This window comes from Rhipicephalus sanguineus, chromosome 9 (genome assembly GCF_013339695.2).
Source record: "Rhipicephalus sanguineus isolate Rsan-2018 chromosome 9, BIME_Rsan_1.4, whole genome shotgun sequence".
Lineage (NCBI taxonomy): Eukaryota > Metazoa > Arthropoda > Arachnida > Ixodida > Ixodidae > Rhipicephalus > Rhipicephalus sanguineus.
In genome coordinates this window covers 44,757,877-44,785,809 of record NC_051184.2, presented here as the reverse complement: position 1 = coordinate 44,785,809, position 27,933 = coordinate 44,757,877, and the positions used below count along the sequence as shown (strand labels likewise).

The window sequence follows — 27,933 nt, the reverse complement described above, 5'->3', positions numbered from 1 at the left end:
TGTGCAAAATGCTAATCTCAGACCGTTAAGCCTTTTACAAAAAGAGAGTAAAGAAAAAGTTCATTCGTTTCTTTGAAAGCTGGGAAAAACAAAAGCTGTTCGAAAGGAAGTAACGACGGAGCAGAGGCCACCTTTCAAAGGAAGGTCGATGAAGCCATGGCCAGTCGTAAAATGACACGTGATGACAGGAGCGGCGGTGATGATAATGGGTGGCCCGGCGTTAATCACGGCTCATTAGCACTAATGATGAGCTGCAAGACAGCGTACATGACAGGAATGAGGGAGGGAGGGGCTCCAAAATGATGTTTTCACTCAAAAGTTACTTAATCAGCAGCATTCCTTTTTCATCGTTCGGATAAAGAAATAAAAAAAAATAAATTAAACAGAACGCCGGAGCTATTCGCTCGGACCCCACGCTCCAAGTTTCCGCTAATATGGTCACGTGTTTCGCATACCAGATTGGCCCCGCCGGATTCCATCAGTATCGCTAGCAAAACATTATTTCAATTAGAAGATCGTTCGTTTAGAAGTCGGCAACACTAAAGAAAACGGACATTAACTTTCAGTGTAGCACAACTAAAAAAAACAGCAGGAAAGCGTGATTTGTTATCTACCTCGTTAATCCGCTGGAAATTCCCGTTTTCCCGCACGCTATACGAAAAAATCACACCATCTCCCGCTAAAGGGGACCATGAGGCGATGCGAAGCAGCGTTTCGGCATGTAGAGCCCGCGTTTCAGAGGGGGAGTGGAGAGGGCAGCTGAGAGAGGCAAAGGGGAGAGGGGAAGTGGAGAAGGGGAGGGGAGATGGGTAGGGGAGAGAGAGAAAGTGGGGAGAAGAGGCGGAGAGGGGGAGGGGATAGAGAGATAGAGAGGGAGAGGGGAAGTGGGAGAGAGGGAATGAGAAGTTGAGAGAGGAGTGGAGAGGGAGGGGAGGTGTGTGGAGAGGGCTTGCGCATGAGCAGTAAGGGTGGTCACGCCGCACACCACCACCGAACTGAACTCCGCTATAAGATGCTTCATATCTGAAACCGTGTGCGCCAGCGTATTGAAAAGCATCAATACCATTACCTTCGAGCTCGTCAGCTAGATACGCAGACAATTTGGTAGATTCTGTGTGAAGCCGGGAACGCTGTACACTGCGGTTGTTGGTGAGCTTCTGTCCGTCACGGGCGTCTTCAATCACGTACACTGTGACCACAAGTACCAATTGAGTAAAACATGCCGTTGCTCCTTTGCGACATCGATGTGGCTCTTAATCCAAAGGTGCGCCAAACAATGTGCCATGCACCCTGATACTCCATCTAACAAGCTGGTTGCAGCAGGGTGGAAGCTACGAGGTATAAACAAACCCCATGCTTGCGCAGCAAGACATAGTTCTGTTTGTAATTGCATTATAATTGGAGAAGGTTAAGAAAAATGCGTTTGTTCGGCACGCGCTACGTCACAGCAATACGTGATACGCTAATAACGATTCGCATGTACGTTATAAGCATTTAATTATTATACCGGTAACTGCCGATAATTGTGATGAAGAATCAACACGGCAGCGCCTATAAACGTGATCGCCCGCTTCGATCCGAACTCACGCTTGCTACTTGCCCAATGTCCTCACAGCAATAAATAAACGGTGGAATCGGCTATCGCTTTGTGTCATCTCGTACTCAGGACAAAGTATCAGGTACGCTTTGTCCTCATCACTGAGATTAGCTGTTCGTTCAGCCACGCCTGCTAAGCCTTGTTCCTGAGAAAATGAATCTCGGAAACAGCACAAAATAGACCCGAACACATTGCTGTCGAAGCGTCAGGACGCAACTATAGCGCAAACACAAGCGTCGGCTTAGAACTTACGGGCCACACAGCTCACGACGGCGACTTCATAATTTAGAGGCGAAAGAAACCATCGTCGACGTGTGCTGCCATGATGATGTTTTTTCAGGCGCTACCTTCGCTGCGCAACGCTAAGAGCGTTGGTTGCTACCGTGTGCCCGCTTTGCTCGCTCAACGCACGCTGTTGTTTTTGGGGGGCTCTGCTGTTGCTGCCCAACGCTAAGAGCCTTGGTTGCTGCCGTGCGCTCGCTCTACTAGCCCAACGCGTGAGCGCATACGCTATGGGCCGCCGAGCAGACGACCGCGGCGCGGATGAATACATTGTGAGGGGCGTTCGCTCTTCACATTGGCTAAGCAGCCCCGTAGCTTCCACAGTGCTGCAACCAGCTTGTGAGATATAGTACCAATACATTCAAACAAGGCATGCCTAGTTGTCTAGCACGGCCCACAATTCGCGCACCTGTCATTTGGTGCAACATGCCACCTGGCGAAGCGTTGCCGCGTCGGTAACACGTTCCATCTTCTCAGCCATTCGAACACACGAACCACCTCGGTGGCTTTGCTTTGCTTCCATCTCTATCATCGGCTTGGGTACATTTTTTTTTATCCTCGTCTTCTAGCGTCTCTTCTATTAGCAAGCAGATTACATGTATCGGTGCGTAGCGTTTAGAAAGAGGGGTTAACGAACGATTCATGGTACTTTGTGTTTAGAAAAATTTATTGTATCACAAACGGTTAACATCAATAACAATTGAACATGACGTTTTCTTGCTAGAAATACGTTCATGGTACTTTGTACAGTGTTTAGAAAAAGTTTATTTCATCACAGAACGCTACGTCACTGACGACAAGCACGGTTACCTATAAATCGCACATGAAGCTACGGCTGTGTTTGTTTTATTGAGCAGAACCTTGTCAAAGATCCCAGTTTTAACCGTAGCAACGTTTTACTGCGATAAAAACGAGGAGAAACACTGAGTCCCCGGTCCAGTGTTTTCAACTTGGTATGCGAGGCCCGCAATAGTTTCTATATAAAAGCGCCTTTTCCGAGTACACCCACCGCAAATGTGGCAAAAGCAAACAAAAAATTCCATTGCAGGGCTCCGAAGTTTTAAGATTCCGCGTCGAAACAAGCTTGGCGTGAGCGGGAGTGCATAAAAAAAATCACAGCATATCCACGGAGTGAATGATGATGAGTGGGCGAAGCTGCGGAGGTTCATCGGTAAACCATGAATCTTCCGTGAATTCTGCCCAGTACATCATCACCGACGTGAGATCGGGCGCGTTTATGCTAAAGGTTCGATGAGTTATGACGACTTGCAGCTCACTTTAATTTTACATGTACGCTGTGAATTTTCATTGATTAGAAAACCATTGCTTTAGAAAACATCTGGCGTCTTTCGTTAAGCAGCTGGCGTCTTTTCGTTTTGCTTTAGAAACATCTGGGGTTCTTTAGTTTTGCTTTTACAAAACATCTGGCGTCTTTCGTTGGTTTATTTCATCAATCAACGGCGTTTTGAACAAAATTTTTATTGTTTAATCACGCACAGGAGAAATCTCACCAGGCACTACCTTGGAGGTAAAGAATGGCTGCTAATGGGAATGAGAGACAGAAGAAGTCGGCTTTTAGCTAACGCTGCGAATTTTTTATTGTTCAACAACGCACAGGAAAAATCTCCCACCGGCACCACCTTGGAGGTCAAAGCGTAAGACTGGTTACGCACTACGACTACTACTACTACGACTACGACTACGACTACGAGGGACGAACGGGTGCCGCCTTAAGGAGCTTCGCCCCTAAAAATGGCGACGCTTGCACTAAGTCGCGCAAGGCTTGAAAAAGCGAATCTGGAAAGAGAGAAAGGCTAAGTGAAAGGCAGGGAGGTTAACCGGATGAAAACTTTGCGGTTTGCTACCCTGCACTGGAGAAGGGGTAAGGGGGACAGGAAGGTAAGGAAGGAAAAATGAAAGAGGGAGGGTTAAAATTACAAAGAAAAAAAACGCACACACACTCAAGCACGGGAGTGTCATAGTCGTTTAGCGAGGCCGGTTGACCTAGGAAACTTCAGTAGCGCCTTCGTCGCTTTCTGGTTGGAAGCTCGAACGTTCCGGCACTCCAAAATTGATTGCTCGGAAAGCGGCCGGTCATCGAGGCGTGCTAGCGTTGCTGAGAGCTGTTGTCTCTGGGAGATGTAGTGAGGACAACGACGCAGGACGTGCGCAATGGTTTCCTCGCTGCCACAGTGATCACAGGCAGCACTGTCTGCCATTCCGATTCGGTAAGCAAAGTTGTTCGTGAATTACACTCCAAGCCACAGGCGGCAGAGGGCTGCTATTTCGGATCGAGAGAGTCCGGATGGAATTTGAAGTGAGGTATCCAGACGGTGAAGGCGGGTATGCAGAAAACCGGACGTTATTTGACATTGAATTTGTTACAACACGCGCGAGCGAGCGAATCTTTGATGCTGCTTCGGTTCTTGATAGTGGAATCGCTTCCTGCACGCCACTTTCATGAGCGTTCCGTGCAGAATAGCGAATCTGGACGATTCTGAAGTCTAATCTGATTGCTTTTAGGTTGTTGCTAGGCTTTATAAAGCTAGGTGATGCAAGGGACCACTGTGGCGGGTCGGAAAATGACGAGCTACCTATCCTGTGAGAGAGAACGAACACGACAGTACTATCCGGTGGCAGTACGACAGCGTAGGTGACGACACCTGTGAAATGGCTCTTTTAAGCGAAGCTTTTATAACGCACATATTTCGGTGACGTCATACGCTAAAAAGAAACAAAGACAGAAAAGTAGTGCGTGAGGTACGCCGACGCAAAGCTTCACTTGACCCCCTTTTCCCGATAGGGCAAGGCTCCTGCATTTTATTTTTTAAACACTTGACGCACGAAACAACAACTTTTCCATAAGCGTCTGAAAAAGCTTGCATGCTTACTATTTCTAAATGGCCAAGTTTAACATCCGAAACAGTACAACAATAATACTGCTATCAGCATCGTCGTCGTTCTGGTTATTATTAACGCGATAGCGTTAAAGAGCTCGAATCTCAAAAATTCCGCCGTCGGCGTCGGCGCCGGCACCGTTGGTTGTGAGCGAAAAATCATCATCTTGTCTGTGACCGAAAAATCGAAAAAGCTGCAAATAAAATAAATAATAAAAATGTTGGGTCCGAGTGAGAATCGAACCCAGGCCGTCAGCGTGGCAAGCAGGTGTTCTACCACACAGCAACGCCTCTGCTTGGTGCTGCACTGAAAGTAACTTTGATGCTTCCCAAAAATACGCGTCCTGTATACAGGTGTCACAGTACGAGATGTAATATGGCAGTAATATTGCGTGGTACAAAGGTACATTGCCATCGGGCGTCGCAAAGGAGGTTTGGGCGTCACACCACGTCAATATCATAACGACTTGGTGGTTTAAAGACAGCCACCCATTACAAAAGGCACACACATTACCGCGCGTATTCCCTTAAGACCACGTAGTGGGTGCATCGCAGCTTCGAAAAAGGTTCTCGCGCATAATTGCTGCTGGTTTAAAGCATGCTACCCATTACATAAGGCACACACCTTATTGCGCGCATTCTGTTAAACACTCGTAGTGTTCGAAGTGCGCACTAGGGGCAAGATATTGCTATCGCGTTCCTCTTAAAGGCGAAGCTTAAGCGTCCCCCAATTTTTATTATTATTATTATTATTATTATTATTATTATTATTATTATTATTATTATTATTATTATTATTATTATTATTATTATTATTATTATTATTATATGCAGTTCAGGCTTTCCAAGCTAACGCCGTTAATTGAGGAATTTGATCCCTAAGCGATATTCCACTAAGGCGCTTAACATACGCTCCCATCACTCCAAAACTTTTAAAGTACAAAAGAACGAGGACATGGACAATGTTCGCAGACGATGTCATTAAGAAAACACGTATTTAGTCTTTCCACTATCAAGAACTCGCTCAATGGAAACAAAGGAACACCGCAGCTACCGCGGTGAAAGCAGAACATCACACGCATCGACGGATCGCCAGGCACCGCTTGAAACGCCGATCCGATAAACGCGATAATGCGGCGATTTAAGGGCTCGTTAGTTGATCGCCCATCTTTGAAACTGCTGGTCGCGATAAAGGAAAAGATAGACAGTTATGATAGAATAGAACGCTTGACAGATCGACGTTCGCTTTTGTCGCTGCGAAAAAAAATTTTAGAGGATAATAAGAAACGCGACCCCGAGGCGAGGGCCACAACAAGGCGCGGTTATCGCCTTTTCTTTTTTTTTTCATAGCAAAGTGTCGTTTATCCCAAAGGCTGCAAGTAGTTATTGGAAATCGAAATCCGCGACATTACGGGCATAAGGTGCCGGCGCAAGTTACGGCCATAAGGTTGCCGTGGAATCTTGTGAAACATGTACACTGCGCACGTGCACGCACATCCACCGCGAAAGTCGCACGTTGCGTCCGTAAGCAGTTTTCGATTTCTTTGCTTGTTTATCCCTATGGGACACGGTGTGTACATTTGTACACGCGACTTGCTTTTGCCATTTCTGTGCACTAGTGGACACAAAGAGACAACAAACAGTGATTGATTAATTGATTGATTGATTGATTGATTGATTGATTGATTGATTGATTGATTGATTGATTGATTGATTGATTGAAACTATTTTGCTAAAGTCCTGCGGGACGCGCACTGCGGGCGACGCCCACGTCGGGAGCCAGTGGGAAATTGAACGTTCTTGTTACCTGATGTCTTGATATTTGAATGGTGTTATTTAAGAGGTTAAAAGATTCAAGATATTCAAGATTTTTCACCGTTTTGCTCACTGACCTGTTTCAGCTTCTGTAAAGCTTGCTGAAAAAGTGGGAAAATGATTGAGATAGTCCCAGAGCGTTTGATGTGGTCGGTTAGCGTGGCATTGATGTACTTTCGCAAGGTGAGTGGGTCCATCGCAGTACGAAAGGCCACCGCTTTTGGCTCACCGAGGCAGTTAATCATCCCCATTAGTAGAGCACGTGATGCATTAAACCGTCCGCGATTTTTGAAAAAAAAAACATCGCTCCCCTCCGTCATGCTAAACGGCATAACACGAAAGTAAGGCGTGTCTTCACAGAAGTAGTGCTTATTGTACAATGTCTATTCGTGTTTGGCAGCTATAGCACCGTTTCACGTGGATGCACCCATGCTGACGCCTAGTGGCATGTCTCCGTCGCGACGACTAACGACCATGATCATGATTAAACCACTGTGGTAACTGAAGTTGTGAACATATATTTGGACACAGCGAATCGTGAATCCCGAGTAAGGATGACACCAACAAGCTCATAATCAACACTGGTACCCGATACGCACTTCTTCAAAACGTCGTGAATTAAGGAGAGAAACGAGACGGTGTGCGCTTTCTAATAATGGGTAACCGACGCCTGTGCTCACGGCGCTATAGTCTACCCTTCATTCTGTCCAAATTTTCTTTCGTAAAGCTTCAACAAGCCCTTTAAAACACACTGTTGCAGTAGGAGACTTTGTACAGAGCAACAAATAGAACACAAATAGAAACATCCCTGCATCACTTCTTAGGAGACCGGACAAAGTTCGCCCTTCAAACATTTGCACGAACTCATTCCTCTCAGGTAGAACAGCCGCTTTGCGCAAGCTTTCCAGGGCGTTTTAGGAGATCTGCGCTAAATGATCAACCTGGCGCATTCTACGGCGCGCTTTTGTGCACTTAGCGCAACGTTATTCAAATGAAATGTTGGCTAGAAGCTCCCCTTCTGAATCATTGAGGCCGTGCTTGTCGGGTTTCGGTGGGCACAGCGTTGCAGCTGCCCACCGAATCGGCGAGACCTTCTGGTATTATTTTATCACTATCATCGCCCATATTCGTGCGTCCACGTCAGGATTGTGCACAGACAACATCATCACGGTAGTTCAACAGCATGACACAACCTTGACATTTGTTCAGCATGAACGCCGGGAACGGTGCCTTCCAGCACTGCGAGCGCAGCCTAGTGGTACCACAATGTCGCTGTGCGCATGCCCGGCTCGAGTAGCATTTTCTCCGCGTGTACGAAGGCGTCCGAGAGCTGGGATGCTGTCTTCTAGATTTTCATTCCTTAAGTACGCGATCGCGAGAACGTAGCACAAATATGCGACTGATAAAAAAAATATGACACACCACAAGTGCTTTCATATTTATGTTAGCGCTAGTTTCGTGCAACATTTCTTACCAGTGTAGGGTTGACTGATCTTTCATCGTCACGACTGATCGAGTTTAATTTGTTTTAAGAGTAACGAAAGTACTCTGTTGCACACTCCGTACAAGCAACACTACAGCTGGGTATGCGAAGCGGTGTTTCCTCTCTTTTTTTTGGCTTTCTGTCCTAATTCAATGACTGTGAGGTCATATTCAATATAGTCCTGAATCATACGACCACGTATACTGAAGCTACTGAGCCATTACGAAATACTGAATGAATAAATAACTTGTCAGGAGGTATTTTGGGGCTAGTTGGTTCATAGTTGCAGTATAACGGCGCCAGCGAAAACAAGGGACCAGACGAGGAGGCGCATAGGCGTGCGCAGGGTTCCCCTTCAGGGGGGGGGGAGGCAAAGGTTCGTCGCAACGTCCCCCCCCTTCCAATTATGTCAATGTATGGCGCTGACATCGCCCCCCCCTCCCCCAGTCGCAGCGCCCCCACTCCCTATTATGTCAATGTGTGGGGCTGACCACCACTCCCGACAGTGGTCAACAAAGAAGTGGTCGAGTCTGTGGCGGCACATGGTGGTGAAGAAATTAACAAGACAAACGCGCAGCGTTGCAATTATAAGGCATGCCGATCGCTTGAAGAAGAAATTTAGGAGAAAGTGCGCGACCTGGAAGGAGGATAACTCGTAATCGTCGCTCACTTGACACAAGGTATTTCGCTTAAATTATGATCCCGTTGATTTACCCTAGTTGTACCAGAACAGCTTGCGCAACAAAAAAAAGGAAGTTTCACGGACCTTTTAGAAAAATCACTGTGTAACATGGCTATTGTACCACCACTGGCGTGGAAGAATAGAAAGGCTAGTCGCTTCATCGCCATCGCCATCAATATATCTGCACGCACATATAGTTCCTGGAGCACGGTATAGTTACCAGACCCGTGGAGGAAAGATAGGCCATCCTCCTCGGTAGAGTGGTCTAGAATGTGAGTCTAGATCACTGTACCGGTAACTCGGGGATGGTAGGAGGTCTGCTCATGTAGGGGGGTGGCTTCCGGTGGGACTAGTCGGCGTGGGTCGCCTCTTCAGGCCATAGAGCGCAGGCCGCCGCAGCACACGCACGTCTCACTTTTTTATTATGTAAGTATTACGATATTTCACGCAGGACAGTACTAGTATCCTCCAACAAACTTGGGCCACTTCGCGTTGTCCGAGGTCTAGTGGTCAGTGAAACATACAGGCGCCAACTTGGGTCACTGTGGGTAGTCAACAGTCCTATGCACAACCCACATTGATGGAACACATTGATGAGTGGTGGACGCCAACTTGTGTCCTTATAGATTCCTGTTCTCAAGTGTAACGAGTCGCCGCCGACTCATCGTGACACAGCAAGTTTATAACAACGCCAGTAAGATCTTTTTTTTAAGCTCACAATGACGTGTACACCGGCAAAATGTTGGCTAGCAGCTGGATCATGGGCAATATCGGCTAGTTTTGGCTTATTTGGGTCTGGCTACCTGGTCTTTATATTCGTAACCATTTCTATGTCAACAAAACGAGAAAACTGACCATCTGCCCCTTGCCACGTAAGACGACCATCGCAATAAGTAAATGTATAAAAGAAAATATCTTTTCTTCGTGGTGCTGCGTGTGAACACAAGCCCCCCCCCCCCTCCGAAGGCATGTGTATTCACCACTATGGTGCACACTATTGCTTGCAATATGTGAATATATCTGAACCATATGGATGCATTACACCCCTGGCACAAAACAAATGTAAAGAGAGAAAACTGTCTACAAAGGCTTCGTTGAATTTCATGGCAGTGGGATAAAAGTCCCATCCAGGATAACATACAAAGCCGACATGGATGGTGTGTACTGACAGCGTGTGAGTGTTTATCCAAGGTGCCACACAAACTAAATTCGTCAGCGTCGCCATCGAAATTTCAGAGTTTAACACACGCGAGGTTCGTTCCAGAGTATAAAGCAATACATAGCCGATAAGTGGGCTGGTCAGGCATACGACCCGAGCGCAGAAAGAGCGGAAGGACTTTCCCAGCGCTTCGCTCCGCAACCGAAACGTCCCTCTATACCTAAACAACGCGTCATGCGTACCAGAGCACATTCAACTGGTTCCAGCCAACGTTAGCATAGCAATTTCAGATCATGGCACATTTGTGACTTTATTAGCCAATGTTCTGCAATACCTTCTATTTTTATCTTAACAGCCATTATTGTAAACTTATATTTAACAGAATTGCCCCGTTCCTGTTGTATTTTGCATTATAATAGCTATTACTGTATAATTAGAACAATTACACTGTTATTATTGCTAATATGTATATTTCTGTTGTGAATTCATGTTGTACTGTGCCTCTCGTTAACTATTATTGCATAATCAGAAACACTGTGCAGCTTCTTTGTACTTGCAGTCTTGTTTTTCATGTTTCTTACCACTCCCCTCTGTAATGTCAGTTGACCTTGAGGGTGTAATAAATAAATAAATAAATAAATAAATAAATAAATAAATAAATAAATAAATAAATAAATAAATAAATAAATAAACATTTACTGTAGCCCGCCATAGACGCCTCATTTTTTTTTCATCTTCCTTTTCCCGAATTCCCCTACAATTTCATCCCACTTGTGGAGCCCTTTTCCCCTTCCCAATTACAGGTTAGCAAACCGGAGGCTTCCTCTGGTTAACCTCCCCGTCTTTCCTTTATCTTTCCCTCTCTCTCTCTCTTTCTTGAGACAAGCGTCTCAGACAAACCTCTCAACGTTCCATGTCATCAAACTATGCTCCTTCTCTCTCTTTCTCTCAGGAAATAATGTAACGCGATACTATACTTGTAAAGTCATGTACTCCAACAGGTAGCATGAGTGCACGCACGTCAGTCACAGTCGCTTTCACGGGTCGTGAGCTCGAACCCCGGCTATGAGCACGGCGTACGCTCATCTTTAGAGTAACCGTCGTCGGCAAGACGAGACGACGCCAGGGACACCGCGGGGGGAAGTAATTAAAACGCGACGCTAAAGACGGGAACACAGCGCGCGGTGTGTACGTCTTCACGGACGCTGAACAGTTTAACGAGCTGTGCGGCGGCGTCGACGTCTTCGGGTTTCGAGACCCCCGCAAGAGAAGCGCGCCGTCGGTGTAATGCCGAGACAGCTAGCTGCTCTGCCACACGCGGAAGACTTCGTCAGTCACTCGCGCGAACGAGCCAACCGACATGTGTCGTCGCTGTAAATTTGCGAGCGAGCTGGGAAAAAAAGTGGTGTCTCGCGAAACACCTCTGCAAGAAACTCGTCTCATCTCTCTCTCTCTGCATGTAAGTGCTTTCTATATATATATATTATATAATATATATATATATATATATATATATATATATATATATATATATATATATATATATATATATATTATATATATATCAAAGAAGGTATAATTACACTTGTTAAGAGTGCACGCAGTTTAAGTGTTTAGGGAGGTCACGGGGACAGGCTTGGTGCCTGCGAACGATGTAATGCGACGGGCACCCTTCGCGCACACAGCGCTGCTCACAGGCGCGGTAGATGGAATAACTTGATGCAAGTGGTTTCAGTTTTTTTTCCTTTTTTTTTAGCGAGTGATTTTGCAAAGTTCTTCAGTAGCTTGTTGGTCCATCGTAAAAAATGCAGAATACATAAATACATAAATACATAAATACAAAAATATACATAAATGGATATAGATCAACGACTAAAGGAGCAAGCCAAAAGTTATATCAAAGTAATTGCTAGTCGCGTTGAGTAGTTGTCTCTGCACACGCTGCAGCTCTTAAAGCCCAGAAGAAAAACTCCTGCCATTTTGAACACGTTTTATACACACGAATCCCACAGAGAGTACCGTTCTGATCATCTTTTGGTAATAACATTGCAGAGCTCTGCGCCACACGATAGGCTAAAAATTGAAATAAACAAAGAAAGAAAAGTTAAACAATCACCATGTTTTTCTTCAGGCCCTTTCGGTTCCTTCTTCAGGCGTCTTAACGCCAACCATGGAGGTCAATCGCGTGACATCAGCAATACACAACTACGCCGATTGGCTCCTCTATAAGTGGTTCATCTATGCGGGGAACTTCACTTCCGATCTATGGGTGAACGCGTCAATCTGAAGAAGTTGTGCGCTAGCTCTTTCTCATAATCCCGATTGCCAGTCTGACATTCTATGGCTACTGTAGCCATCGTGCCAATAAACACCGTCAATAAGATAAAACTATATTGACTATCGCGCGTAATCAAATGATGTGACATACGCTATAGCGCCATTCCGCATCTCGTTTGCAGCGGCAAAAGCATGTAGCGGGAATGAGCGCGGTCCCGGAAGCTTTCACTGAAGGAACTGCGGTTGTACGTTGCTACTCAACGAATGCGTCGTCGTTGGCAGAAGCCCACAGAACGCTGTCTCTTCGTTCGCGCCGCTTCACCACCAAGTCTTCGTAAATGAAAGCTGGCGCTACTTTCAAACAAGAAAATGGCGACAAGGTGACGTACGGTATACTGACGTAGTGTTCACTCGTCTTCCAGAGAATCACGCAGCAAGGAAGAGAGAGCGTCCTTGTGAAAGGTAGCTAAGGTAATAGAAAAGCTCCTCCCGTCGGTAACATTCCACCTAAGACTGTGTTACGATACCTTTAATCTAAGAAGTCAGCGGAATTATACGCTTACAAGCGGCACTTAAATGGACACTGAAGAAAAAAGACGATTTTTCTCGTATTAGTAGATTAATCTTTCGCGATACCAAAATCATCGCGCTTGCCGCGACAAGAGGAGTGGTAAGCGAGAAAACGCGCAAAAAGAAAATCCGGGTGACGACGCCAACTTGAAATCCTCGCACCAATCACCATGACGTCATAAATTTTGACGGCATTCCCTGGGACCTACGTAGTTCCTAATCGGCCAAAAATGAAGTACACTGTCCTCCGAGAGGCGAGAGACTTAACGTACCAAATTTCAGAAGAATTCGTTGGGCCATTGTCGCCAAAATACGAAAAAAAAAACACACCCTTTGAAATCCGCGACGTCACGCGTGGAAATTTCTGCACGACATTGAGACATGAGATTTTAAGCTTTATTTTGTTCTCTATTAATAAAACTGTGACTGTGAAATTAACGTTATTAGAGTCATTAGAGTACAGTTTATAATAATGGTTAAGCGATTCATCGTTTCCTTTTAAAGTATCTTAATGTATCTTAATTTGTATCTTAATGTCTCTTAATCTATCTTCGACCTCTAATTAAAGGTCGAAGCATGCGATGCGCACTCACCCTGAAGAACGGCCAGAAGTCGTGCGCGGGGCATTCTTTGGAGTTGCTGCATGCAAAGTTTCTTGAGCTCTTCCAATGGGATGTGCTGATGATACCGGGAACCGATGAAAAAAAAAAGGCACAGGGAAAGCGCATCAGACAGTTGCCAGCGAAGGCCCTCGCTGCGGCAGCAAAACAGACGAAGGCGAGGCTTGCAAAACACATCATGGTGCAAAAAAGCTCGGACGAAGGAATGCTAACCGTGCGGCACTGAAGATATATAGACGTTCCCATTCAGGGACGCAGGCGTGCTCGCAATAATGTAAACTCGAATAACTAAAACTACCCCTTAACTCAAGAAACGCAAATCAATATGCGTTAATTAGTGCTGTTTCGTAATATTTTGGAAAAGTATGCTGCTGTTCGGAACAGAGCCCTCTTTTTCTTCAATACTACTATCATGTTGGTGGGATAGCCGGCGCAAATGTAGCCTACCTTCCCATGTTTTTTTTTTCATATCTAAATAAAAAAATATATATCTCAGTCGATTGCATCGTCCCCCGCCACCCTTTCCTGAAGCTTTCTATACTCCACTTGATGTAGCACCACCCTGGGAATACCAAGCGACGATGACCAAACGACGATTTCAACCGATGACGATCACATGATCATGTCATAATGACGTCACGAATGTCTAAGATCTACGACGGCACAACAATACGTCATTGATGACGTAGGTCACGTGGGTCATTGTGTACTATTTCATTAACCTACCGTGCTTCACTCAAGAGGCCGCGCCTTAAAAAAGAAATTACGACAGAGAAGTCAAATCAGAGTCCCTTGCGCGAAATCTCATACCTGCAGCTCGAGTGGGGTGAGGATGTTCAGTTCGTCGGGAGAGAGTGCCCCGAAGGCTTCCTCCAGGAGGTGCTCGCGGTGGTCGACGAACGAGGACAGGTCGTACCACGTCATCGTAAGGACACGTCACTCACTCGTCCTCCTCTCCACTGTTACGACAAAAAAGAGAACCGAGGACTACGTATCTGAAAAAAAAAGAGAAAAAAGAAGTGACAGCGGTTCACGACAACGTCGCGTCGACGGTCCACAAGCTGTTTAACGAGGGCAATAAGAGTCATAAATTTGTTGGAGCTTACAGGATGTGAATTTGAAAATTTGGAAACAGTTGAAATGCACGGTTCATTCTAACCGGTGAGCTTGTTTCAGGATGACTCTCACGGACGCAAAAAGGAGGGTGCTGAACACACGAAGCGTCAATTTCAACTAATTTATTGCTTGCGCGATGTCCCGTTTCAATGCGTACAGCGCCCTTTCCTGCGTCACGTGTGCGTCGGCGTTAAAGCTGCTTTATTATGAACAACGAACGCGCCAAAGTACCATCCTGACTAAATCTTAACTAGCTAAACACTCGGTAAATTGACTGAATTCAACGACGTAGCTCTCGTGACGCATTCGCAGCGCGATAAAAGCACACCTGAAGCATTCATAATACGCCTATTTTGCAGCCACTTACGTTGCAAGAACAAGTGTATCAGTTTATTCTCCACCCGCCGTTGCTCGTAAGTTGCAGCCTACTATAATGTCTAACCAAGCCCCCCACTGACGTGTGTTAAGCTATAAACCACGCTTCACAACTGTGACGTCATAAAAACACTGGATCGATAGCTCTCGAATCTCGAAAGAAATAGTTTACGTTTCGGTTGCCTTCGTAACTAAGGAACCTCTCAAGAGAATTTGTCATGCACCGGGCTTGAACAGCTCAATCCACGAAGTTTTTCGAGTAATAACCCCACTACGGAAACCGTGCAAGTCTTAGCCTACACTGTCAACAACTACAACGTTTGTGGAGGTATGTTGCTGTAAGTACGCACGAAAGTATACAGCAAAGAGAGTTGACGGTGAAGGTTCATTCGGGCGGCTGCCGTATACGAGCAGCCACTGCGAAAGTCTTCCTGTACGCTGCTGGCTCGCGGAGAGAAAAATTTACTCGCGCGACAGATCGTTAACGCCTCCAGCGCTAACCCAGGAGCCGCCGCCACAGTGAGGGTTGATTAATATTAATAACTCGCCGCAATTAACCCGCATACACAACGCCGCCTCGCCTCCCCCCCCCCCCCCCCCGCTGTTTCCCTTCACGCTTTCTGTTCTACCATCTTTCCTCGGGAGACACTTTGCTGCCTCCGTTACCGCGGGCAAACAAACGTGAGCGAACGGGCGAGGCGTAGGAACGTAATTACGATAAGAAAATATAAAGTACGAGAGAATGTCGCGACGTGTGAAGCGAGGGAGTTGAGACGGGGCGCGGCGTTGGCAGCGGTTTGAACAGCACGCGCGCGTGCCCGCGCACTTGAGACGCGCGAGAAGAATTGCCGAGGCTGACAAAACTCTGCGCAAAGCGCGAGAGCTTTATGGCGGTACGATCACTGAGTGACACTCTTGTTTCTCTTCCATGCACTTCCGGTCGAGCACTTACTTCCAGTTTTTTGAATATTCAGAAAAATCTCGTAAAAGATAAAACTGGTACGATATCGACAGTTCTAGTTCATGTTCAGAGTTGTATCGAATACATATGATATCGAAGCGTAAGTTTACTTAAGGGCAAATTAATTGACAGCGTAATTAATCAAAATTAATTGATTGAGTTCAATTAAATATTATGAGCAGCTGCGATCGTTGCGGCACCTGGCGGAACAGATCTCAACCACGCGCTTCTATCTACGTGGCCTCTGGGATCCCCTTTGACGGCGCGACGAAACACAATGGTAACCCAAGGAATACACCAGACCACACGAATGCCAACATGCGAGTTCCACTACCAGACACCCAAGTCAAGGGTTAGAGTCACCTTCAATTTTTTTTACACCTTAATAACTTTTTCTTGGCTATTAAGATGGAGCGAGCAGCACCTGCTCTCTCTTTTCTTATTCCTTCAGTATTTTCTATTTCTCTGTACGGGAGGAACAGAAATATTATAGGACGATGAAAGTGGTATGGAGAGGATTATGATGACGATGTAGCCGGTATCTGGCTCAAGATACGCCTCCACTGAGAACAGCAGTGAGAACCACGGGTTCAATTGACGGTCCCCCGACTAGGCTACAAAATCGTGAACCCTTCTTCTTCTTCCAAGATGGATGTGCCACGAAGCATGAACAGTCAGCGTCAAAAGCTTAGGAACCACGAGACACAAGAAAGAAAAAAAAATCTGAATATTACCGCTGCTTCGGTGGTAAGCCTTGAGTTTAAACTTCGGGCCTGTTCTAGAACGCTCGAAGAACGTGTACCTTGCAGTTCGAGCGAATGCATGTCACAAATTACTGGGAAATTCAATGTTTGCTCGGACACTAGTGGTCTCTAAATTTTTGACGCCGAGTGAACTTGTATGCTGCGCAGGAAAAATAGACCGGACGAGTCGAGAATGAACACGGTTTTTGCGGCAACGTCGACCACGTAAAGACAACAACAACAAGAAGAACAAAAATAGACTTAAATGTAGCATCCACGGAAACACACCGAAAATACACGTCGTTTTCACGGAGACAACAACGACAGCGAGAAATGAGGGATTGTTTACTCGACACTAAAAGTTGGGATGAAGGCAACTTTCCGCCGAGCGCGTGGGGAAATGTGTTGTTTTCACGTTCACTAGATTTTTTTTCCGCAAAGCTCACATCGCGGCCGTCTCTCTGAGAAGAAAAGAAAAAAACAAAGTTAAAAGAACCCTGCGCAAAAACATTTGACGAACACTCCCCGTGGAAAGTTACGGGCGTGGTCGACCTATGAACATCCGCGGGAGCCTGCACAACAAGCCGCAAGAACGAAAACAATCGGACGCTAGTGTGAAAGAGCCCGACAGGCATCAACAACACGCACTTGGTATCCGGTTGTCGCCTAAAGCGCGGGAATATCAGCCACCAGTCATCGTTCCCAAAACGCGCGCTTCGTCTGCGCACTCCAACGCCTTCCACCTCCAACAACCGTCGCCTCTCCCCCCCCCCCCCACCCCCCACCCCCTTCATAGTGGTTGTTGCAAGATGTACACGGGAAAGCCGTTAAAGTGTGCATGCTGTAGGGGATAGCGTTGTAAGGCTGGCACCATCTCGTAGAACAAGCAGCCGATCCAGGTCGCGACCTATATGAACTATACACACATGCGACATCCACACTATAAAAGCTCCTGTTTCCACGTCGACTTTGTGTACCCAGGGACTGCGCGTGAAACGAGTGCATTTGTGTACCTTCGCAGTATCTCTCTCTCGCGCGCGTATTTACCGAGAGCTCAGAGCTTCGAGGGAACGCGAGCTAGTCGTCAAATAACTGGTTGCAAAACACGTGGCGGTAAAAGTTATTAGAACGACAGGGGCGCCATACGGAAAAAGCAACAAAGGATAGATCATAACCCCGAGTGTAGGCGTTCGTCGGAAAATGAAGGGATGGGGATAGGCGGATAGCTCGAACGGGAGCGTCTGCGCGCGACGAAGAAGAGGCTTAGAGTTTGCGCAAAAAGCATCAAGCTACCACAGTCAGAAGCGCCAGCGTGGAGTTAAGCATAAAGAAAACGGCGCGCTGAAGTCGGCGCCGAAAGTTAGAAAAAGATGAAGAGCGTGTTTACACCCGTCGAGGCGTAGGTTGATGCTCACGAGCGAGCAAAGTTCTCACGCCCGCGCGCGCTCTGTTTCCCCCCGAGTGTCCCATGGGGGCAGCGGGCCTGAAACTGCAGCGGCCGCGTGCGTACGAACTTGCCGACAGCGTATGCACGCGCTAAAGCCTCGTCAGAAAGTCAGATATCTCCTATTTTCTTCGTTTTCATTTTCGTTCTTGTCACATCGGCTTGTTTTCTTTCCATAACAACTCTTGTTCCCAGCTTCATTCTCTAGAACAACGAGGGTACAGCGTTACTCAACGGCTAGAAACAGGCACGACACCTAGTGAACGGGAGGTGCATTTTACGTGTGTGTCGTCTGCTTCGTGAGGTCAAAAACAACAAAACTAGCCTAGCGACGAGTTCTGTTTGAGACGCGATGTACACGTTAACACGAAGAAGGTAACGGAGCAGCGACGCAAGGATTTCATTTGTAATAAACCGGCCTCTCTGGCGCACAGCTCGAAAACGTGCTATTTTACGTTGGCTTTCCTAGGTTGGACGGAAACGAAAAATAAGTTTACTCTGAAAACGAAGCACGAAGCGTGTTTCGAGATAACAGCGCGTCAGAACAGAAGCGAGCCGGAACGACGAAAGCAACTCGGGCGTGCGGCGAGTCGGCGACTAAAGCGGGTTTCCAACTCGGCTGAAAGCTGGCGTTGGAGGAAAAACAAACGGCGAGAGATTGGTGCGACTAAGCTGAGCGACACTTGCGAAGTTTAGAAACCTAAATATGGTCGAACAGCGTCGGGAGGGAGGGCAAGTGGACGCATAGAAACAGCAGTTGCAAGATTAGCGGCTATCTCTGTTTTTCCGTGTATTCCTTCCTTCCTTCTTTCCATCTGTTCCTCGCATCCCTCTTACTAACCCTTCGTTGTTTCTTTCCAGTGATTCCATGCTATCCATCGATTCAACCCATACAATTCTATTCCATCCATCTATCTGTTTCATCCATTCTATTCCATTTTCTTGTCATTCCATCAATCTATTCAATTACATTCCCTCAAAGGCATTCCATAACATTCATTCATTCATTCCTTCATTCATTCTGTCATTCCGTCGTCGTCCGTCCGTCCGTCCATTCTTTCTTCCGTTGGAGGATGAATGAACACGAGTAATGCGATAACAGGATAGCAGAAGTGGGTAATGGAAGTCACAAAGCATCTAGTGAGCTTCGACACTGATTTATAAGTTGAACTAAAGGTCTTCCGCCAATGAAGGACATGTGCAATAAGCACGCAGGACTTTGTAGGGCGAACGAATGACGCCGTATCCTGCCTCGTTTCAAGAATGCCGCGAACCGTGTTGCCCTCCTCAGCTACACTATATATTCAGAAAGTTCCGCAGCAGGCTGTTCGACAGGCATGCAAGCGCGCGTTTTGTATTGCGTGGGAGCCCAGTACTCTACCACAGAGGCATGCCGGTGCTTCGCGTTTTATATTGCATTTCGGGTACGACAAAGTTGCGCTCTGAAGAAGGCAAGTGCAAGAAAAAAAAAAAGGGGGGGGGGCGGATTTCGCAGCAAAAGCTTATCTGTGCGGTCGGCAGCGCACTCAACTTTAAACGACGCTGCTCGAAATACGAACTTTCTCTGAGTGTTCCTTCAGTTCCACTTCCAGAGCGCTCCGTAGACAGAGCGCACCCGTACTTATTTCTTTTTTTGCATCAATCACATACATTTATATTCTACGAAAGGACGCACGAATGTTGTTCATCCTTGCGAGGCTTTCTTTGCACACTGTTGTCCTCTCTCGCCTCCCGCCTGTAATAAACAAGTTGACGATACCACAGAAGCGCGCGCAGCGCGCCATGACGGGAGTATACAGCGCTCAGACAACATAGAAAACTTCCCCACCGCTTCGACACCCCTCCCTCCGGGAGAACAAACACGCACCTACACCTCCTTCCTTCCACGCCCACTCCAAAATAGCAGCTCACCCACACTGGGTACGAGAAACGCGAGGCTATAACCGCGGCGAAAGGGGTAACAACAACATCGCCAAGAGGCGAAAGCATTCCGTTTGCGCGATAAATGCACCGTTAATCCGTTGGAGAGCGAACTACGATGTCGCCTCCGTCGTCCCAGCCTCCCTGTTATACTGCGCAGGGAGACGGGAGGCTTGTTTTACGTCTATCGCCACATCCTCGCGACGCTGTTTGTGTACGCGCCACGTCGTTTTGTCTGAGTCGTTCGCAAACAAGGACGCAGGCAAGTTGATAGAGAAGGGGAGGAGGGGATACGAGAAAAGCCGCAGATGTGAAAACAACGCACCCCCCTCCCCACCCCCAATCCGCTCGACAGCACCGTGGAGCGGCCGAAAACAAGGAAAAACTATTACACTTAAACACTCGGAGCTTTTCCGTTCCGTCTCTCTTGCGCAGCCTTTACCTCGACTGCTGCGGTCGCTGCAAAAAAGTGGTGCTTTACTACGAAGAAGAAGAGGAGATGTTTTCGGCAGGCACTCTCATCCTCGCGATGCGTGTGAAACGCGTCGGGATTTGGCCAATAATAATCTGTCGAGCCGCGTTTTCACTGTCATCGTGTGTTCCTTTGTTTGTACAGGCAGTACTCCATGCGTGGTGAGAGAGTTTTGCCAAGGAGAACGACAAACGCGCCGGGCAAAGTCGACAAAAACGAAAGTATGCGACTGTTTGCATTCGAGGATCGCAGCAGCCCGCAGCTAGCTTGTCGAGCAGTGCGCACCGGGGAACTGTAAGCCGCGGGTTTTTGCTTAATGCACTCGCTTGACTACACAAGATGTACTTTGAATGAGTGCACGAGATGTACTTTGAATACATTAGGTAAGTTCGAAATTAACGCCGAGTCTCGAAGAGCAGAGAAATATTCTCGTCGGGGTAAATGAGAGAGAGAGGGGGGGGGGGGGCGAAAGAAGAAGACGCGATGCGCAGGTTTCGCTGAGTGCACGCGGAATATACGATGACGTGAAATTAAGGAATCCGGAGTGCGCGCAAGAGGGGGGGTGGGGGGAGCAGATCGGCGATGCCTACAGTCTTTGAGGGATGAAATATTAATAGGAGTACGTGAGCATGGTCTTGCTCTGCTGCCTCGTCAAAACTTTCAGAGCGCATTTCCTTTCTTTTATTCTTCTTCTTCTTTATTGGAACTCCGCGCAGACTCGCATATAAAGAGCATGCCTTGCTCTGTACGTGCTGCGAAAACTCATCGCTATACGAGGCACTTGGCGCTAGGCTTAATCCGTATATCTCTTGCTTGCGAAGCTTCGGTAATGGTGGTAATAAGTAATAATGAATGAATGAATGAATGAATGAATGAATGAATGAATGAATGAATGAATGAATAGATAGATAGATAGATAGATAGATAGATAGATAGATAGATAGATAGATAGATAGATAGATAGATAGATAGATAGATAGATAGATAGACAGACAGACAGACAGACAGACAGACAGACAGACAGACAGACAGACAGATAGATAGATAGATAGATAGATAGATAGATAGATAGATAGATAGATAGATAGATAGATAGATAGATAGATAGATAGATAGATAGATAGATAGATAGATAGATAGATAGATAGATAGATAGATAGATAGATAGATAGATAGATAGATAGATAGATAGATAGATAGATAGATTCGTCTTTCGTTGTCTTGTCTAGTTTGACTTACAAATAACTTCTACTTTGAACTCGTAGTGGCAAACCAGAGCGACGGACTGCTGAAGTGTCATTTGGTAATGAAAATTCACTCAGAGGTAGGCCGATGGATACAATAAACAGAGCTTTCCATAGCGACAAGCCTAGCACGCTACCACCGGTGTTAATGCTGGTAAGTGAAATATGACAGAGAGCTCTACCGTTGACAAACATCCCTAAATACCTTACATTTGGACGCAGAATCTCCTTGAGAATGGTGCCAAATAAAAAAAAGTGAGGTTTACAACTATCTGATTGTACAGGTGAAACAGACACTTCAAAGTTATAACCTTCAGCAAAAGTTGTGGCCCGCACTACGACAGGTGGAAGGAAAGGCGGTAAGTACAGGAAGACGGCGGCTTGGACTGCAAAGGAAAACGGGGATATCCAACATTCCAGCTCACGTAATGACGAATAATTTGATTCTAGCAGAGGATGTAACGCATAAGGCTGGTAACCAACGGTCTGGTATTGTTATACAATGAGAGAGAAGGGCAGGAAAGGACTTTCAAGAACGGCGGGAAATTCGGAGGAGCGATGAAATGACGAACCTAGCAGGCGTAACACGGAACCAGCTCGCGCAAGACATCTTGAGATCGATGGGGCAGACATTTATCCTTGAAAGGAAAAGAGCGCGCAAAGACACACGCATCTGCGCGTTGTTACCCTTGTAAGTACGTACCGACTGGCTCAGGCCTTCACTGAGGCATTTATCCGTCAATGGGCTTAACTAGGCTGATGGCAATTCTGACGATGCTATCGATTATGACAAGTACATCGAATAACGTTGAGAAGCGATGGGGTTTGTAGCAGAGGTCAAACTAGGGAAATGAAATCACTGCCCGTATAGTAGCCAGCGGGCGGAACGAAAATGAACACTGGACACACGAGCCGGTCGACTGGGTCGTCAGTTAGGAACACACACAAAAAAGAAAACAAACAAGCAAAATGAAACGAGAGAAAGGCCGCGGGAGCGAGGTGAGCGCGCGTGTGTGTGCGGTTTCAATTAGGACCTTCCAACGCCTCGAGTGCTGCCCGCATGACGTCAGCCGTGCGTCTCAATTCACTTTATATTCCGCGCTTGCCCGGCAACGCGCGCTGTACGGGGCAACAGTACAGGTTGGGCTTCACTGCGCAGCAACAACCGTGGGTCCAGTGAAGAGACTGCAGCGGCGCGCCCTGAATTAGACGGCGCTCGGCCACGAAGAAAAAACGAGAAGGAAGAAATATATATATATATAAAATGGCGCTGGACGGAGAGAAGATTATGGATGGGAAGAGGAAAAAGGCGTCGCGCCGTTGCCCGTCGAGTCATTGGAGCTATAAATTGACCCCCCAGCTCAGTCGTTGATGCGAGTCGAACGCGCAGTGGCAAACCGGAGCGACGAGACAACGTCGCAGTGGAGAGGAAGGTGACTGTTAAAGGAGAGAAAAAGAAAATTGTGATCCACTGGTTTATAGCGCGTAGCGACGAGAAATTACCTTTCCATCTATCATTTCTTTCGCGAATTTTCTTCCACCTTGTAGGTTTACGTAGAACCGATTTCTCATATTAGGTGCCCCTATTCGAGTTGATAAATTCATCCGCTATGACCATTTAGCTATAGGAGGCACTGTGCAGTGGAGTTTTTAAATGCGAAGCATTTCTTAGCGAACCTTGGACACCTTAAGCGTTTCTATCTACGTATCTATCTATCTAGCTGCATACGTCTGGGTGCTCTTGGGATCGCCTGCTTAACTTGATGTAGACCAAAATTGGCATGGGAGGGTAAGAGGATTTGACAAATATGACTGTCGGGTCATGACATGAATAACGTGAAAATCCTGTCGCGTAGATCGTCAAACCCTTTCCTCCAGACACGTCTGGCACATACCTGTTTACCACGAGCCGCGGTGTACAGGTCAGTGGCGTAGCCGGGGGGAGGGGGGGGGGGGGGACACCGGGCCCGTGCCCCCCCCCCCCCCGGAAATTTTTTCCCCATGGGATACAGAGCACAAAATGACACTCGACCCCACTTTTCTGCCCATACCCAATGACGGATCAAAGAAATGCCCCTCCCCCCCCCCCCCCCCGAAAAAAAAAATCACAGTATATCCACGTGGTGAATGATGATGAGTGGGGCGAAGCTCCGGAGGATATCATCGGTAAACCGTGAATATTCCGTGTAACGCCCCATCAATCATCATATAAAGAGTTAGAAACACTGTGTGTATATTACAAACATCAAACATTTATTTTTCTTAATTAGATGATGCTTGGCTTGTGCTGTCCCTTCATTATCACGGCTTTATGGTCCGTGAAATGAAGAGATAGCGGTTCCTGTACGGGTAGCAATTGGAAATTTGAAAATACCAGGTCTATACACGTCCCTCGGATGGTCGTTGGTTTCATATGATCAAAGGACGTGCACGTGAGAGCATATTTGGCTGTCATATGTTGTATTAACCACTCATTGTTCTTTTCAGTAATATCGACATTCAGGTCACCAACTAACACAAATGGTCTATTCTTGTACTTGTCATAATTACACAATGCCGTGTCAATGAATGTCTTGATATTCCCACTAATTGGAAATTTGAAAATACCAGGTCTATACACGTCCCTCGGATGGTCGTTGGTTTCATATGATCAAAGGACGTGCACGTGAGAGCATATTTGGCTGTCATATGTTGTATTAACCACTCATTGTTCTTTTCAGTAATATCGACATTCAGGTCACCAACTAACACAAATGGTCTATTCTTGTACTTGTCATAATTACACAATGCCGTGTCAATGAATGTCTTGATATTCCCACTCGACAAATTGGGTGCAAGGTACATGGTCATGATGATGCATCCATCAAAATCAATGGCAGCATATTCAGCGTCGTGGCTCTGTGTGTGTCGTTGGTAGTAGTTTCAGATCTTGTGTCTTTTCTGTTTGTTTGACGTATACGGCCACACCAACTGCAGGACGCTCTGCATCATCGATGCACACGACTGGAACGTATCCTTTTATATACGGTCTTTTAGCGTTCCACGTCTCGGTAAGACAGAGAACTTCCACCGCAGTAAGTATGGGGTCCCGTTCCACATCGTCTACGTGGGCATGCAAAGTTCCAACGAAAGCAGTTTGCTTTCAGCCATTTTATTTAGATTCCTTCTGACTTCTTCTACCTCTTCCTCTAGCCTTTTCTTTTCCGCCTTCTCCAACCAATTCCTTTTGGTTCCTTTGGAAATATACTAACACTAGCAACATCTAGCGATATTATATGCAATTATATATATATCGTTCCTTTGGAACTATACTAAAACTAGCATCATCTAGCGATATTATATGCAATTATATATATATATATATATATATATATATATATCGTTCCTTTGGAACTATACTAAAACTAGCACCATCTAGCGATATTATATGCAATTATATATACATAGAGCGAGCGCCACCAACGCCATCTAGTGAGCCCTTCAGGTGGCTACTACAAACAAACAAACGGAGGATGGACAGACCCACGGCATAAGGAGCTTCGCCCCTAAAAAATTCCTGCCTACGCCACTGGTACGGGTATGCGCCGTTTATTCAGTTTATATTTACCTGGGAATGGCGACATCGGCAGCATTGACCCGACGAATGCAAAACATAAGAATTAGGACGCTAGCTGGAATTGAACCCAAGCATTGTGCGTGGCAGTCAGCTAAACTACCACAGAGCCACGCCAGGTCCAGAAACTGCTTTGGAAAAACACCCTATGCAGGCGCAGTGTCGGTGCGGCGTCAGTTGTGGTTGTGGTGCTGGCTATCTAATTTTATGACAAAGCAATAACACCACATGTGTACTCCTACGATACAGGCGTCACGTCAGGTTAGGTTTCGTGGTTCCAGTGTTGGCTCCGTTTTTATAGCAGTCTAATAAACATAAAATTTTTATTCCTAAAATTCAGCAAGCTATATTCAAGCGTTGCTCGACCCCGGAGGAATTTATTAACGAAAGTTACGCATGATATTCACATCATTGTACCGTAAAGTGCACTTCGTTTCGGTACCACTGACATATGTGCTCTAAAATTAGTGCTGACGTTACGTCACACCATAAGTTAACCTTTAAACGCCAGTGTTGTCGACGTGCCTGGTAAACCCACGATGTGTACACAACTACTACACTTACAAAAACACGTCGAACCACCTCGTAACGCTTGGCTCAAAGCTATTGAATACAGCAGAGAAGTACTCACTGACTGCTTCGCATGAAACCAAATACCACAAGTAGTGGGGCCTGACAAATGTTTCTATGCGATTTCAGCGCCAAAACGCGCAGCCTGAAGAGAGACGAAGCACAGCTGAGCCGTGGTCGTACAAGATGCGAAAGCGACGCGCGCGTCTCTCCCCGCCATAAGGGGGACCATGACCACCACAAAAGGGGGATGCCTGCAAGCACCTCGTTTTCTTCTCGGCCCTAGCGGCCAACGTTAGGGATGCTCGGCCGCCCAAGGAGAGCTACGCAGCGCCCTCTGGTCAGTGGACGCTGGCTGTAGCAATGTAAACCAATCTGGCTGCCTATCACGGTTTATCATTTAGCGACACAGCTAGTCGCACGTGGGCACCAAGCAGTTCGAGTGCGCATGTCCCTTAGCAGAACAGACTGCTGGGCTAGTTGGTTATCCATGAACTCTGAAAGAATAAGCGCTAAAATTGACGAGCACACAAGGAGGATAACAAAGAGGAGTCCTTTGTCCTGTACCTGGCGTGACGCTACGACGTGACAGTCAGTTTGTAGAGCGAACGCCCCGGAAATGCGTACTTACCAGGTCTGAACCACGGGCCAGGACGGACATCTCGTCAACTGTATAGGAAGCTTTATTTATCAGGAATCCATACGGATTTCCTTGCAGCTAGACGAGTGCGGTCAGAAATGAAAAGAGCCGGCCATCTCCGCCGCTCGTAGGAACGCACAAGCGATAACACGAGCCCGCGTGCTAGGCCTGGCATCGATGGCTCGTCAAGCAGAGTAGTAGTAGTAGTAGTAGTAGTAGTAGTAGTAGTAGTAGTAGTAGTAGTAGTAGTAGTAGTAGTAGTAGTAGTAAACATTTATTAAGCTGTTAGGAAACGTCCCGCCTGTCTTTCGGAGCCGCAGGGGGGGGGCGGGGGGCTGAGTCGCTCGAACAAGCACTGCGAACTTTGACCAAAAGGGCGTGGTTGCGAGCGCGGCGCGCGCGCTCTCTCGATAGACATCGCTAGACAGCTCGTATACGCAATGTGCTCTCACCGCTTTGTGTTGGTACGACAAACAGCAAGAAGACCGCTTCGCTCTCTGGAGCGGTCGCATTCGCTTTAACTGGAGTTTTGTGGAGTTACGCGAGATCGGATACAAAAAGTTAGCGGCCAGCCTTACATCGTATAACATTTCAATTTGTTGCTACGACATTCATTGCTTCGCCCTTGCGGCGAAACTGGGATTTTTTATTTATGCGTCGACTGCATGGTATGGTTTCTTGCTGCGGCAACTGTTCTGCCCAGCTTTCTTTCTAAAGTAGTGATGCGTTGTCGTATACACCTACACTAGAGAGATAGAGAGAGAGAGAGAGAGAAAGTAAAGGAAAGGCAGGGAGGTTAACCAGGTTGCACCCGGTTTGCTACCCTAGGTAGCAAACCGGGTGAAAGGCAGGAAAAGGAAAGGCAGGGAGGAGGAAGAGGAGGAAGAGGAGGAAAAGAATAGAGAAAGGAAGAAGGAAGATAACAACTAATTCGCGCGCACACACACAAGCGCTCACCGCGCGTACTAAGCTCAGAAAGTACGAACTATTACAGAGTACCAGGGTGATGGAATGAAATGTTTTTCGTTTCGGTTTTAGTTTCGTTCCACCAAAAAAAAAAAAGTTCTGTTCCGTTTCTGTACCGAAACGGAAAAAAAAAAACGTTCCGTGACGCTTCGTAACGGTTTTTACTTATATATATAAAGTTGAAGTAATAAAAAAAATATAGTAGATAAAAACATTACTTTATCTCGTAAGTGAATTACGAATTCTCTGAGCAGGCTGAATGCTTTGCGTCAAGGGAGTGAGCATTATCTTAGAAGTAGCACGTTATCGAGTGTAGTCTCTGATATGCGAGGTTGCTGTTCTGATAAAACAAATTTCAGTGCCGACAATGTCCTCTGCACGCTAGCACAGCAAGGTCCAATTGCGTTAATATAAACAGCTCCGGATGCCACTCTCCTCGTTTCTCACAAAATTTTAACACATATCCCCTTTTGGAATTCCTGCCTGA

The 27,933-nt window shown here is 46.6% G+C and overlaps 1 protein-coding gene across 2 annotated transcripts in view; it reads right to left on the bottom strand.

Annotated features, from left to right (window-relative positions):
- Positions 1 to 27,933, bottom strand: part of LOC119405078 (uncharacterized) — a 354,382-nt gene that overhangs the window by 99,085 nt on the left and 227,364 nt on the right. For both annotated transcript variants that reach the window (XM_049419201.1, XM_037671850.2), the window contains 2 exons: positions 14,193 to 14,377; positions 13,356 to 13,440 (listed from right to left, as the gene is read on the bottom strand). In XM_049419201.1, coding sequence (XP_049275158.1) covers positions 13,356 to 13,440; positions 14,193 to 14,306 — 199 coding nt within the window. In that variant the 5' untranslated portion in view covers positions 14,307 to 14,377. The remainder of the gene's footprint in view (positions 1 to 13,355; positions 13,441 to 14,192; positions 14,378 to 27,933) is intronic.